Genomic DNA, 13,738 nt, shown 5'->3' on the forward strand with positions numbered 1-13,738 from the left:
GTCCTGATTAGGGTCACAGGTGAGGTGGATCCTATCCCAGCTGACTTTGCAGCTTCACCCTCGACTGGTTGCCAGCCAATCGCAGGGACCACACAGCACAAACAAGTTCAATTCACTTTTCGGGTTATTGACCTTTTTTTTTTTTTTCAATTAACCTACCACGAATGTTTTTGAAATGTGCGAAAAAGCCGCCATGCCTAAAGAAAGCCCATGCAAGAATGGAGAAAATATAAAAAACAAACAGAGCAGGCTTTAATCCATTATTCAAACCCAGAACTTCTCATCTTTAAGGTAGATGTGCTAACCATCAAATCTCGCGGTGGCATAATCATATCCTAAAGCTGGCTTAAAATATGCCTGGACAATAGTCCAAGAGGGAAGCTACTATTATGGCACTAGAAATGTAATTAACCACTTTTCCATTAGGACAAGTTTTTCAGTCTAAAATGCTGTTAGAAGAAGACCTGCAAGAGGTCACATGACTGGCCTTAACTGTTAATAATTACATCTAATTTAAAAAAACAATACAAAAAATAAAACGCTGACCTTAAACCTTCACTAAATCAACAAGAGCTTGTGCTCCCTGATAAAGCGAAATCAAAGGTTGGCTCCCAGCAAAAAACGGTCACAATCTCACAATTAAAACTCGGCCCACAACTTGATGTCAGTTATTAAGCGTCCGAGTTTGTTTGCATGCTATTAATCTTGCTTATCTGCAGAATGGAAAAAATAGAAATGCAAACATGTCTACTGAAGCACGCCACCGCCGAGCCATGTGAGGAGGCAACATAAACATACGATGGTACGCTATCTGAGACACTCCCTTCATTTATGACGGACGGCGGAGCAAAGTCTCAGTCATTCATTCACACCATTTACTCACACATCATAAACGGCATTCATGCTGGAGCTTTTTTTTTTTCCAAGTAGCATTCAAACTGTTGGATAAAAATCGAATACAATTCAATAGAATCTAAATAATGCAACCCCCAAAAAATCTCACACTTTGAAGGACATGTTAAATGTGAAAGAAAAAAAAACTTGAAAAAATGAAACGCGCAAAATTGCAACTTGACTGCAACTTGACCGCATCTCGCAAGACCTTCAGTGAGCAGAGTGAAGTTTGCATGCTTTTGTTCTTCGCCATTTTGGTCAACACAAGAGAATCGGCCGCCCTCAACAGAGAAAAGATGAACATGAGAAGAGAAGAACGAGACTATACACCGCATGTTCTGTGAAGTGCCTCGGGTCTACTGGAGCTTATTCTAGCTGACTCTTGCCGAGGGAAAGAGGTTAAACCAGGGGTGTCAAACTCAGGTCCTGGAGGGCCGCTGTCCTCCATGTTTTCCAAGTCTCCCTGTTGCAACACACCTGATTCAAATGATCGGATCATCAGCAAGCTCTGCAGAAGCCTGACATTGAACCTGTTCATTTGAATCAGGTGTGTTGCAACAGGGAGACTTGGAAAACATGGAGGACAGCGGCCCTCCAGGACCTGAGTTTGACACCTATGGGTTAAACCATCGCAGGGTACAGCTCATCAAACAACCATTCAAACTCAAATTTGATACTTTGGACAATTTTGAGTCTTCCATGAAACTAACGTGCAGTTTTTTTGGGGAATGGGGTAGGAAGATGGAGTGTCTGGACCCCAAACGTCAGGACTGTGACGCAGACGTACCAACCACTAGGGCAACTCGTTGACAAAATTCAGATTTTTTTTGTTTCTTTTTTTTTTTTTTTTTTTTAACCAGCGTGTGTATGATGCATCTGCATGGAAATTTTCATTATTAGACGAAGTGTTCTTTTCATTTTGGTTTTTGGTTACAAATTGAGGGGGAGTACCGTATCGTAGGGGGTTTAGTACGAAATGAAAATGTTTCACGCTGTTTGGCTAGTACCAGAGTGGCCCTGTGTCCAGTGGATAGCGCGTCGACCTCACAGTGCAGAGGTACCGGGTTCGATTTCAGCTTCGGCCTCCCTGTGTGGAGTTTGCATGTTCTCCCCTTGCCTGCATGGGGTTTTTTCTGGGTACTCCGGTTTCCTCCCAAATTCCAAAAACATGCACGGCAGGCTGATTGAACACTCCAAATTGTCCCTAGGTGGGAGTGTGAGCGCGGATGGTTGTTCATCTCTGTGTGCCCTGCGATTGGCTGGCAACCGGTTCAGGGTTCCCCCGCCGACTGCCCAAAGACAGCTGGGATAGGCTCCAGCACGCCCACAAACACACTCACAATCACACCGAGGTACTCTATATAAAACGTTCAATTAAACTACCATGCATCTTTTTGAAAATGTGGGAAGAAACCAGAATTCCCAAAGAAACCCCACACAGGCACGGGGATAGAACATGCGAACTCCACACAGGAAGGTCGAAGCCGGAATCGAACCCTGAACCTCTGCACTGTGAAATGGATGTGCTAACCAGTCGATCACCGTGCCACCTCATAGAATAATAAATTCTAAAAATATTCAGTATGATGATGATGATGGTTTTGAGACTGAACAATAACACAAAAGACTACAATTAAAATGAAAAATTCATAGGCGCCTGCGGCTAAAAAGCAAAGCGTGGAGAGTCTCCATTGCCAAAATGCACAGGTACAGTCAGTAATTGGGATAATCAATGACTGCCAACAGCCTCTCAAATTATCCAAACACCCTCCTTTATTCCCTGCCTGTTTCCTCTTTTTGTGGTCATTTGATTCTTTCTTGAAAATCGTACTATTTTTGTGGTTTCATAAATAAAAAGAAAAAAATACAATACAATACATTGTAAGCAGAGCCTCAAAACACGATAGATCAGTTTTTTTGTTGCAGCGCTTTAGTTGATGTGCATTGATTAGCGGAAAGGGTAAATTTTGGGGGGCAATGGTCCACTTCAGACAAACAATCATTCACACTAGGGCTGAACCATTTTGAAGTATCATCTATTTACAAGTTTTTTTGGTCCTCAACATTGAAATTGTGATTTAATAAGGGAATCTTTTTCTAGGTCCCCTTTCTATTTTTGTTTTATCAAACACAAGTAATAAATGGATCTGTATTACAATAAACAATATTAGATTTATTCAACATGAAGGATTTGGTCTGATAGGTTAGGCCAGGGCTGCGGAGCCACATACGGCACTTTCATTCTTACGCTGCGGCTATGCGAGGCTTGGGAAAATAAATTCTAAGTTTCCGATTGAAGTGTATGCAGTGTCTCAAAAATGTGTGTCACTTCTGTTACGTTCTCTGACTGTACACTAGTTGGCAGTATTGCTATAAAATACTGTTGAGATACAAAAGGAAGGAGAGGAGTTCTGGAAGGGCGGCACGTTGGCCTACTGGTTAGCACGTCTGCATCATAGTGCAGGGTTGGATTCCGGCGCTGGCAGTCCTGTGTGGCGTTTGCATGTTCTCTCCGTGAGAGCGTTTTTTTTTTTTCCCGGGTACTCCGGTTTACTCCCACATTCCAAAAACATGTGTGGCAGGTTAATGAAACACTGGAAACTATCCCTAGCTGTGATTGCGAGCGCGGATGGCTGTTCGTCTATGTGTGCACTGCGATTGGCTGGCAACCAGTTCAGGGTGTCCCCTGCCAACTGCCCGAAAACAGCTGCACGCCTGCGACCCTCGTGAGGATAAGCGGATTAGAATGACAAATGTTTCAGATGTCACAAAGTGTTTCCGGCTCAGTGTTGTCTTTTTCCGTGGAAACCGGATCGAAATGGCCTCTGGGTTAGGCTTATGCTCTAAAAAAGGCAAATGAACCATGAATTAATCAACAGTTTATTTCTCTACTTCAATCAACGTAATAAACACAAACAGATGTGCTACCCATACCGGAGCATTCCTATTCCCCAAAAAGGTTTTGACAAAAAGTTTCATTTTTCACTGAACCAGGGATGATCCTTCTGAGAACTTTTATAACCTCGTCTAAAAAAAGATTTTCCTGCAAGATATATACTTTTAAGTTCCCCTAATTTAAAATAGACATGTTGCATCAGTGCTGAAATGTTCATTTTTTTTCCCTTTAATTATTCTGACCGACACCCAGTTAAACTTCCCCATTTGTTCTTTGTTTATATTATTACATGATACTTTAATTCCAATAATAATTAATCTTCCGGGAAAAAAAAAACCCAACAACCATTTGTGAAACAATGATTGTTTGATGCTGCTGCATGATGTCATCATTAACCGAAACGGTCGTGCCAATTGTCTGCTTTTGGCATTGCGGCGTGCAAGTTTGAACGGCTCCTTTCTACTCTCTACAAAAAACGGCGGCACCCGCTCGTCATTGCGACACGCTCTGGCGACTTGAACAATTGTGTAACAGCAGCACATCGGACAGATTTAGGTGCTGGAGAGTTTGACTAAACCTAAGAGAAAAAAAAAACTCCAAATGATGCTTCTATCTACCTTTTTATTTCCTTAAAAGTAATTTTAACATCCTCAACCATCCCATAAACATCAATTTTCCCCGACTGTCAGCTTCCCTGCACATTCCAAAACCATCCTAGTAAGTTTCATTGATGAGGTTCATGAGTGTGAATGGTTGTTTGTTCAACTATATATCTCAGGATTGGTTGTCAAAATAGTCCATGGGGGATCCCATCTCTCACTCACAGTCAGATGGGATAGGCTACAGCACATCCGAGATCCCAGTAAGGACAAGCGATTATTGAAGATGGATGGATGAAGCCAATTATTCAAACAAAGTTTCCCGGGTACTCCGGTTTACTCCCACATTCCAAAAACATGTGTGGCAGGTTAATGAAACACTGGAAACTATCCCTAGCTGTGATTGCGAGCGCGGATGGCTGTTCGTCTATGTGTGCACTGCGATTGGCTGGCAACCAGTTCAGGGTGTCCCCTGCCAACTGCCCGAAAACAGCTGCACGCCTGCGACCCTCGTGAGGATAAGCGGATTAGAATGACAAATGTTTCAGATGTCACAAAGTGTTTCCGGCTCAGTGTTGTCTTTTTCCGTGGAAACCGGATCGAAATGGCCTCTGGGTTAGGCTTATGCTCTAAAAAAGGCAAATGAACCATGAATTAATCAACAGTTTATTTCTCTACTTCAATCAACGTAATAAACACAAACAGATGTGCTACCCATACCGGAGCATTCCTATTCCCCAAAAAGGTTTTGACAAAAAGTTTCATTTTTCACTGAACCAGGGATGATCCTTCTGAGAACTTTTATAACCTCGTCTAAAAAAAGATTTTCCTGCAAGATATATACTTTTAAGTTCCCCTAATTTAAAATAGACATGTTGCATCAGTGCTGAAATGTTCATTTTTTTTCCCTTTAATTATTCTGACCGACACCCAGTTAAACTTCCCCATTTGTTCTTTGTTTATATTATTACATGATACTTTAATTCCAATAATAATTAATCTTCCGGGAAAAAAAAAACCCAACAACCATTTGTGAAACAATGATTGTTTGATGCTGCTGCATGATGTCATCATTAACCGAAACGGTCGTGCCAATTGTCTGCTTTTGGCATTGCGGCGTGCAAGTTTGAACGGCTCCTTTCTACTCTCTACAAAAAACGGCGGCACCCGCTCGTCATTGCGACACGCTCTGGCGACTTGAACAATTGTGTAACAGCAGCACATCGGACAGATTTAGGTGCTGGAGAGTTTGACTAAACCTAAGAGAAAAAAAAAACTCCAAATGATGCTTCTATCTACCTTTTTATTTCCTTAAAAGTAATTTTAACATCCTCAACCATCCCATAAACATCAATTTTCCCCGACTGTCAGCTTCCCTGCACATTCCAAAACCATCCTAGTAAGTTTCATTGATGAGGTTCATGAGTGTGAATGGTTGTTTGTTCAACTATATATCTCAGGATTGGTTGTCAAAATAGTCCATGGGGGATCCCATCTCTCACTCACAGTCAGATGGGATAGGCTACAGCACATCCGAGATCCCAGTAAGGACAAGCGATTATTGAAGATGGATGGATGAAGCCAATTATTCAAACAAAGTTTTGGTTTTTTTCCGTTCTGGGATTTGCTTTATTTCTCCTGATACCAAACCATCTTTGAAGCTGTTTTTTTTCCAGCAAGTTTTCTTTCCCAGCATCAACTTGAATTAAAAAAAAAAAAAAAATACAAATACAAATAATGTGAAATTCAGTGCCTCCTCGGTTCCTTCAGTTAAAACGCATGTGTAAACACTTTGTTTGACGGTGTGTTGTTCATGTAAAGCAGTGCACATCAAGACGAACTCACTTGAAACTAGGTTGCCACCAAAGAAAATATTTTAGAAAAATGGACTCAAAATAATCATTCTAACTGATTAATTGTCCAAAACTAATAAGACTAAAGTAAAACTACTCACTCTGTGGACACACGTGGCACATTTGTTATGACAGAAAAAAATGTGCTGGGAAACTTCTCGGGTGTTCCGCAGCTCATGTTGCTATATGCCATTTACGATAGAATTTCGATCCTGGCATCAGACAAAAAAAATCTCTTAACTAGTCGTTTAGATACTTTCTTAGCTGAAGCCTCACTTGATTCGGTGTTATTTGTGAGTAGGACTTTTGGGGCATATTTATCCAGAAAATATTTTGGTTTAACTCCAAGTTGTATCCTTTTTGTAGAAAGGCTCAACTACTGCGGATGTCAGGTGCACGTATACAACATCAATTGCCATTTAGAGCAGGTTTTGTATTGTTTTGATGCTACAATAGTATTGGTTAAGTTATTTTTACACTTGAATGGCAGCTAATTATGTTTAAAATGTTCCTTTCCATTTGTTAAGGGGTTGCCCTTGGAACGGAATACATTTTTCCTCAAAATGTTTTGACATCCATGAGTGAATGATCTCAGTGCTTGGAGAGCTGAAGTCTCACAAGACTTGTTGGCATCACAGAACATTATCAGCTTTGAATTTCCAACACGATGTACTCATCCAGAATGTTTTTTTCTGAGCTCCAAATTGTATCACTTTGAGTGTGCACAGCTGAAGACATTTCCCTATACACTGTACTGTAAATTTGTTGTCACATATACAGGATATGCTTGATTTTTTTTTTTTAAGACTCAGTGACTACAGAAACTGAACACATCCATGTAAATATGTCAGGTTTGACTGCTGTATTCTGCATTCTGATGTACTCTGCTATATTCTGTAAAAAATAGAATTAGAGGATTTTCCATTGCATATATATATATGGGAATTGGACCGTCAAATTTGATTTCAGCTTTTGTCCACTTAAACTAAACTTTTTTTACTATTCAAGTGTATTGTCTTGATTACTTTGTGCAATCTTGATTGTTGTGACTTTCCTTCTCAGTTCCTTAACGATCCAAAATTAAATTTAGCATTTTAAAAGACTAGTTCATAAAAGTGTTTCAGAAGGCTATTTTTGGGCACTTTTTCCCCCTTTTGGCTTGGTTAGACTTGTACAACAGATTTTGCGAAAGGTGGGGTCCCCTGATGGTGACCAGTTGAGGTCCCCAATATTTGATCGTCACCCTGTCACTCAAACAATGACCCTGATGTTATCAAATATGTTCAAAATAAGTACATTTCCACATATGTGACATGAGGGAAAAAACGTAATTTCACCACTCTGCAGTGACTCAGCAAATTTGCATCCATGTCCACATTGTGATGAGTCATGACAAACAAAGCAACTTTTCAACAAAACAATGTCGGAAAAAAGGTTGAGCATCATTCTACACTACATGACAGATCATTGAATCACACCGGACATAAGAAAAAGAGATTAAAAAGTACACAAATACAGAAAACTTACCTAAATAACTACGACCAGCTTGATTGTTAAAGTCCCTGCCTGGTGTTTGCATGTCAAAGTCACAGTCAAAGTGTGGACCAAGAGCACCTGACAGGCTGCCACTGGTGAGTCCTTTAACCGCACCCCCCGAGACACCCATTACTGCCACCCACCACCCCCGTGTCCCGGTGGACGCCTCGCCCAGCCAAGTGAGCAGGGAACGGTTTAGGAGACCCGAAAAGTACCGCTTGGTTCGGTAAAAATGAATAAATAAATACTCTTTTAAAAAAAGGAAATAACTTGTCAGCACACCCCACCGCCACATCACGCCAAGGTGGAAAAAAAAAACAACTTACCCGTCTTAATTTTTAATCCGCTGCGGAGCTCTGTTTCTTGTCCACGGTGGCTTCTCCCAGTTGTGGCCACCTCCGCTACTCCGACTGCCGGCCTCTCGTCAGTCTCTGCCCCCGCTCCTCCTCCTCCTCCTCGCATCCATCTCGGAGGTGCCGTTGAAGCGCCAAATGTACTCAATTACACAACAAGCAGTCATTGTTTTCCGGTGATATAAATCCAATGAAACGAGTTTGGCTTGTTCACTCCGGCTTCGCTTTTCAAGTTGTGAAAACTCAACCAAACCCAACTTTTGTTCACGAAACAAAGTTTATGAAATGCCGCTACTACTTACGGTGAAAATACTTTTTACACCACTCGTCAGCTAACTTGGCATTAGCGAAATGTCGCTCCATTCTTCACTTAATAACCACGTTGAATATTTGTGTCCTATAAAATTATTTTTGGATTGGTTAGTTCCACCTAGAACGGGCTACTTCCCGGACATTCTTAAACCAACCAACAGATATTTGATGTTCCCCACAAAATCGTCTGATTCCCTCAATGTCAGCTCAAGAAATGTTTCCCCAATTTTATTGAGCTAATCTCATACACACAACCAAACAAAAATGACAAAAATGTGGCTTCAGAGCCAATCATTGTGTACCTTCTCCCATCTCAACGAATAACGTTGAGATGGGAGAATGTTCCGCCTGACACTATATGTAGCTGACATTGATCTTTGAAGGTAGATATATTTTTTGTTGTGAATATTTTTAAATTATATTTATATCATATATTTAACAACAACAACTATCTATTCATCCATCTACTTTCAACACCGCTCATCCCGAACAGGGTCACGGGGAGTTGCTGGAGCCTATCCCAGCTGTCTTCAGACGGAAGGCGGACTACACCCTGAACTGGTCGCCAGTGCACTGAATTGTTTTATTAATGAGGAAAAAAGAACAGAATAGCCATGTCCAATTCCATATATATTATGTATTGTGGTCAGATAAATTAGATTTTTAGAAATTCGTGACATTTGTGATGCCCCCATGGTTCAACTAAATTCTTTTTGATGTCAATGTTAGCTAGAAGTAAAGGTTTGACTATTTACTGCAACAATGGAATATGAATAGCCCGCAATCGTGTTCAATAAAAATCTTAATATTAAGACTTGGTGCTGGTCCATTGTATAACTGTTCATGGAGTTCCACTGACTGGAATTTGTTACGCTGAACATACACGTGTTCTCTCGAGAGAATTTTGCTGTCTAATCTGTAATTCCTGTGAACAAATCCCAGCAGTTCTTATTTCCCGTGGGTGGAAGACTTTGGTATTTCAAAATGTTCCATCATTTCCCATTAGCACGAGACTCGCCTACGCGGCTTTCAAGTAAGGCAGCGTGCACACATATCAACAATCGAGCTAAAGTTGCGCATTCCTTCCGATCAAAGTCAGCAAAGGATTGATTCTTGGATGCCTCCAAGATTAGCCTGAACAGTTAGTTATCCCGCGGGGTGGAGTGTGTTGAGAGTGATTTTCCCTCATCGATCTGCTCGGAAAAACACTCAAAATCAAATATTGTAAATGTTAAACCTGTTCTGTATTTACTTATGTGTCATCAACGCTGAATTCCACCAGGCCATAGACATCTGGTTTGAGAGACGAGATCGTGATGTTTTAAGGTACACTACACAGAGCGATAAGAACACAATAACATTTTTTCCTTGTGAACAACTTTGCAATTAGATTTTAAGCAACATTTCGGTAAAAAGAAGCAAACATCTGCTGTATAGGTGTCAAATTCAAGGCCCGAGGGCCAGATCTGACGAGTGACATCATTTTAGGTGGCCCACGAAGGCAAATCATGTACGTCAACTTGATGCTTCTTACAAATTATCTTCACTCTTAACAAAACTGAAACATGAGATATTGTAAGTATTTTTGTTACCAATCCATTCTTGAAAATCAATAAAAAAAAGTCAAACACTTATTTACCTGACACTGATTTTACTAGTTATCCACCATTTTTTGTGTGTAGATGTGATAATATAAGGCCTTCATACATTTATCTGGGTTGCAGTCATAACGAATCGAAAATGAATGGCTAGATAAATGGATGGATTTTGATTTGGGTATTTTTGCAACTGGGGTTGTGCTTTTGAGCCCATTGTGTGAGTGCAGGGAGTGAAGATGTAAACCGTTAGTTGGCCATGCTCGCCACCACCAGAGTTAGCAGCCATATTGAAATGTTATACCGCATGCTATACTTGTGTGTTGTGTTTAACATGATATCACATAAGTTTAAGTCCCATGAACCACAAGGGCTGGTAGTCATGTAGTCGACTGTGCTGTAGTCGACTGTGCATATGCTAATGAATAAAATACCACACATTTTCACAAGCGTAGATCGCCATCTGGTGGACAAATGAGCAGGTACAAGCCCACAGCAGAATCAAATTTGATTTCATCTGAGGGAAGATGGAGCCACATCTTTATTAACGTGAATCATCTGTACATAAATGACAGCGTCATCAGTCACCAGGTCATGCAAAGCACTATTTTGCGGTTACAAATATAAACAGTCACTACAAAAAACAAAATCTGTTACTAGATTGACGTAAATATAGAGCCTCCCAAAAATAAATAAATCAATCTATTTATTACAAAATAAATCAACTCCTGAGATGGCACATACAGATGGGCGACAAGTGAGTGTTAAAACCAACATAGCATAATCTCAACCACTGACAGGCAAACATGACGGTGGTATTAAGAAATCATAACATTACGGTTAGATTTAGCTGTCTTATTATTTCCATGATTAAATACTGGACACACAAGACTTTTCCGCTGTCTTGAACCAGATTTCTCCTTTTTTCGTCACCCGTCTGTTCATACGGTAAATCCATACATACATACATTCATACACACAATAAGGTTACTTGTTGGCAACATGATGAGGGGATATACAGTTAATGACACATTGACACGGCGGTGCACACTAAACAGAAGAGGATCCTGTCCGGGGAGCCATTTAATTCAGAACTAGTTCACTCTTAATGGGCTAGCACCCTTTGGCCTTATGTTGTCATTTTTACTCTAGTCTGTTCCTTTGTAGTTTTCAAACTTGAGATAAAATGAACCGGACAGCACCAGTGTTCACTTTGAATGCGACCAAGACTACCTTTTCAAGTGGTTCCACTGATCTGTGTTCACACTTGATCAAATTAACTGTGCCAACTGAACAACCGCACAAGAGTTCCTTTTAATGGAATCAAATCTGACAAGTGTAGAATTTATCCTTGAGATTTATTGAACCGAACAGCATCAGACCTCGCTTGCAATGTGGCCGACATCACTTCAAGTGAGTCTATTGATCGCGGTCATAAATGACAAAACAGACAACAATAGTAGAGCAATTACACCAGAGTTCCTGACAAAGGGATGTGTAAACACTTGAGATATAGTGAACCAAACCATACTTGTGATTGGACCCGACTCTACTTTTTCAAGCGGTTCCATTGATAGATGTTCATACTTGATCAAGTAACTCCTGCTAAGAGATCCTCAGATGCTTGAGCCTAATCAAACCACCATAAAGTTAATCAAACAGGACCAGGGTTCACTTGCAAGCGGATCAAGACAACCTCCCAAGCGGTTTTGATCGGCTTGTTCCTTGAGAACCAGAGTTAAGAAGATGCTCACACAAACAATTGTACTACTGTAGCAGAGCAATCGGACCAGAGTTCATCCAAACCAAAACCAAATGTGTGAACACAACCAGAAGTGGTCACGGTGCGTTTATCTCATGCACACCATGGGTCAAATAACCAACTGAACCACACTGAAATTCATTTTAACCCATCCAAGCCTGATTGTTGACACAGCCTTACTCGACGCCATTCAGTTGTGGTTTGAAATAGTTTGACAAATGAATTCCACCAAACTCGGGTGCGGTTCAATTCATCTCAAGTGTGAACACCAAAGATACGGTTCGGCATTAAAACTTTGGTCGCAGCCTTTGCAATGGAAGACCAAGAAGTTGGTCGGTGACTGAATGAATGAACCGCACCAATGGGGGGAAATAGTTAGACTAGTTTAAATGAGACTAAAGATTTCTCCTGTCAAATCCCCCTTCTTCTTCTTTGTCAATTTCACTGTTGAAGCTGCAGAGTCGGTCCTCACATAAAGGAATGTCAAAGGGGAAGATGTCTAAAAGATACGCAAGTCTCACATGGATGTTCATATTCATATTGATAATAGGTTGACACCATTCAACAGTCATGTCAGGGTGTTATTGCACTACTGTCTCAATGTCTTCTTATGAGCATAATTAACAACTTACGATACCGTAGAAAGATCGACACAAGAGGTGAAACAAGAAAATCACCAATCACGACAACAGACATGCGTCTTTTTCCTCTTTGAAATGCATTCATTTAATATTTGATGGGGTCCAAATCACCTTCACCACATTGCTTTCAATAAAGACTGCATTCTTATGGATTCATCTGAGGTTTTGAAAAAGTAGCCTCTCAGATTAGCTTGCTTCGCTTAGCTTTGCTGGCTAAATTTGGTAGCGAGAGAGATGGTCACACCAGTGGTCCTTATCTTAATAGCGTGCGTTTTAGGTTAAAAACGGCATACCTTTTTTACGTGTCATACAAGCACATTTTTTTACCTTGGAGCAGAGAAAGAAAGGATTCAAAAGACTACGGTGATGAGCGCATAGCTTTAGCCACATTCTCTGTTTATCTGTAGTTGATTAGCTTCTTGGAAACACAATACAATAATACGATACAATAATAAAATAAGCACAACTACCATTTTTTGAAAAAGGTTATCTATGAATTCTGTGCTGCTCTGTGATTGGCCCTTCTGCGTTTTGAATCGTGGAGCTTAAAGGAGAAAGTTGAATCGGAAGCCTCGGCCTTGCCCCCTCGTTTTTGTAATTAACCGATGAATGAATTTCAAGTTGACTCAGGTCTGCACAGCTAACAAAGCTGTGACTTGAATACACGATAAAAGGCTACAACATCTAGAGAGAGAGAGAGAGAAAGAGAAAGAGAGAGAGAGAGAGAGAGAGAGAGAGAGAGAGAGCGAGAGAGAGAGAGAGAGAGAGGCAACGAAAGGCAAAAGTCAACACTGGTAGGGCTCCTGGCAGACACTCCAAAGATCATGGCGGAGCCTCTGAAAGGAGCCATGCAAACACACACACACATGCACACATACATATCTATATATATATCTTCACACGCACACACACAAAGAGAAAAATATCACAAATTCCCTCACATCGATAGGCAGTCGGCAGATGAGACACCAAGGTTGGATTTACACAGAAACACATTCGACGTGGGTTTTTTTGTTTTGCTTTTTTAAAATCACACACAATTTCACTGAGAGGGATCAAAAAATGGGTTTACTACGAAAATCACGAGGGAAGCCATCAAGTATATCACTAGTAGTTAAAACGCTTACACATCCAGCCACTCACGGGCGAGTTCGAGTTATGTCACAGATAAAAGCTTAAAAGCTACTGGCTTGATAGTTCTGTGCATATATATATATATATATAAACTCAACTCAACTGTATTTATAGAGCACTTTCAAACAGCCATCGCTGCATACAAAGTGCGGTACATGGCGCA

General features: G+C 40.7%; 1 protein-coding gene across 4 annotated transcripts in view; it reads right to left on the reverse strand.

The window, feature by feature from the left end:
• Positions 1-8,354, reverse strand: part of pparg (peroxisome proliferator-activated receptor gamma) — a 34,906-nt gene extending 26,552 nt beyond the window's left edge. For 2 of the 4 annotated variants that reach the window (XM_019892497.1, XM_019892498.1), the window contains exon 1: positions 7,770-7,923. In XM_019892497.1, coding sequence (XP_019748056.1) covers positions 7,770-7,908 — 139 coding nt within the window. In that variant the 5' untranslated portion in view covers positions 7,909-7,923. Of the gene's footprint in view, positions 1-7,769; positions 7,924-8,104 lie in introns of those variants that run through there. The other 2 variants (XM_019892500.1, XM_019892499.1) reach the window with 2 other exon arrangements.
• Positions 8,355-13,738: the final 5,384 nt, after the last annotated feature.

This window comes from Hippocampus comes, unplaced genomic scaffold (assembly GCF_001891065.2).
Source record: "Hippocampus comes isolate QL1 unplaced genomic scaffold, H_comes_QL1_v1.1 scaffold137, whole genome shotgun sequence".
Classification (NCBI taxonomy): domain Eukaryota; kingdom Metazoa; phylum Chordata; class Actinopteri; order Syngnathiformes; family Syngnathidae; genus Hippocampus; species Hippocampus comes.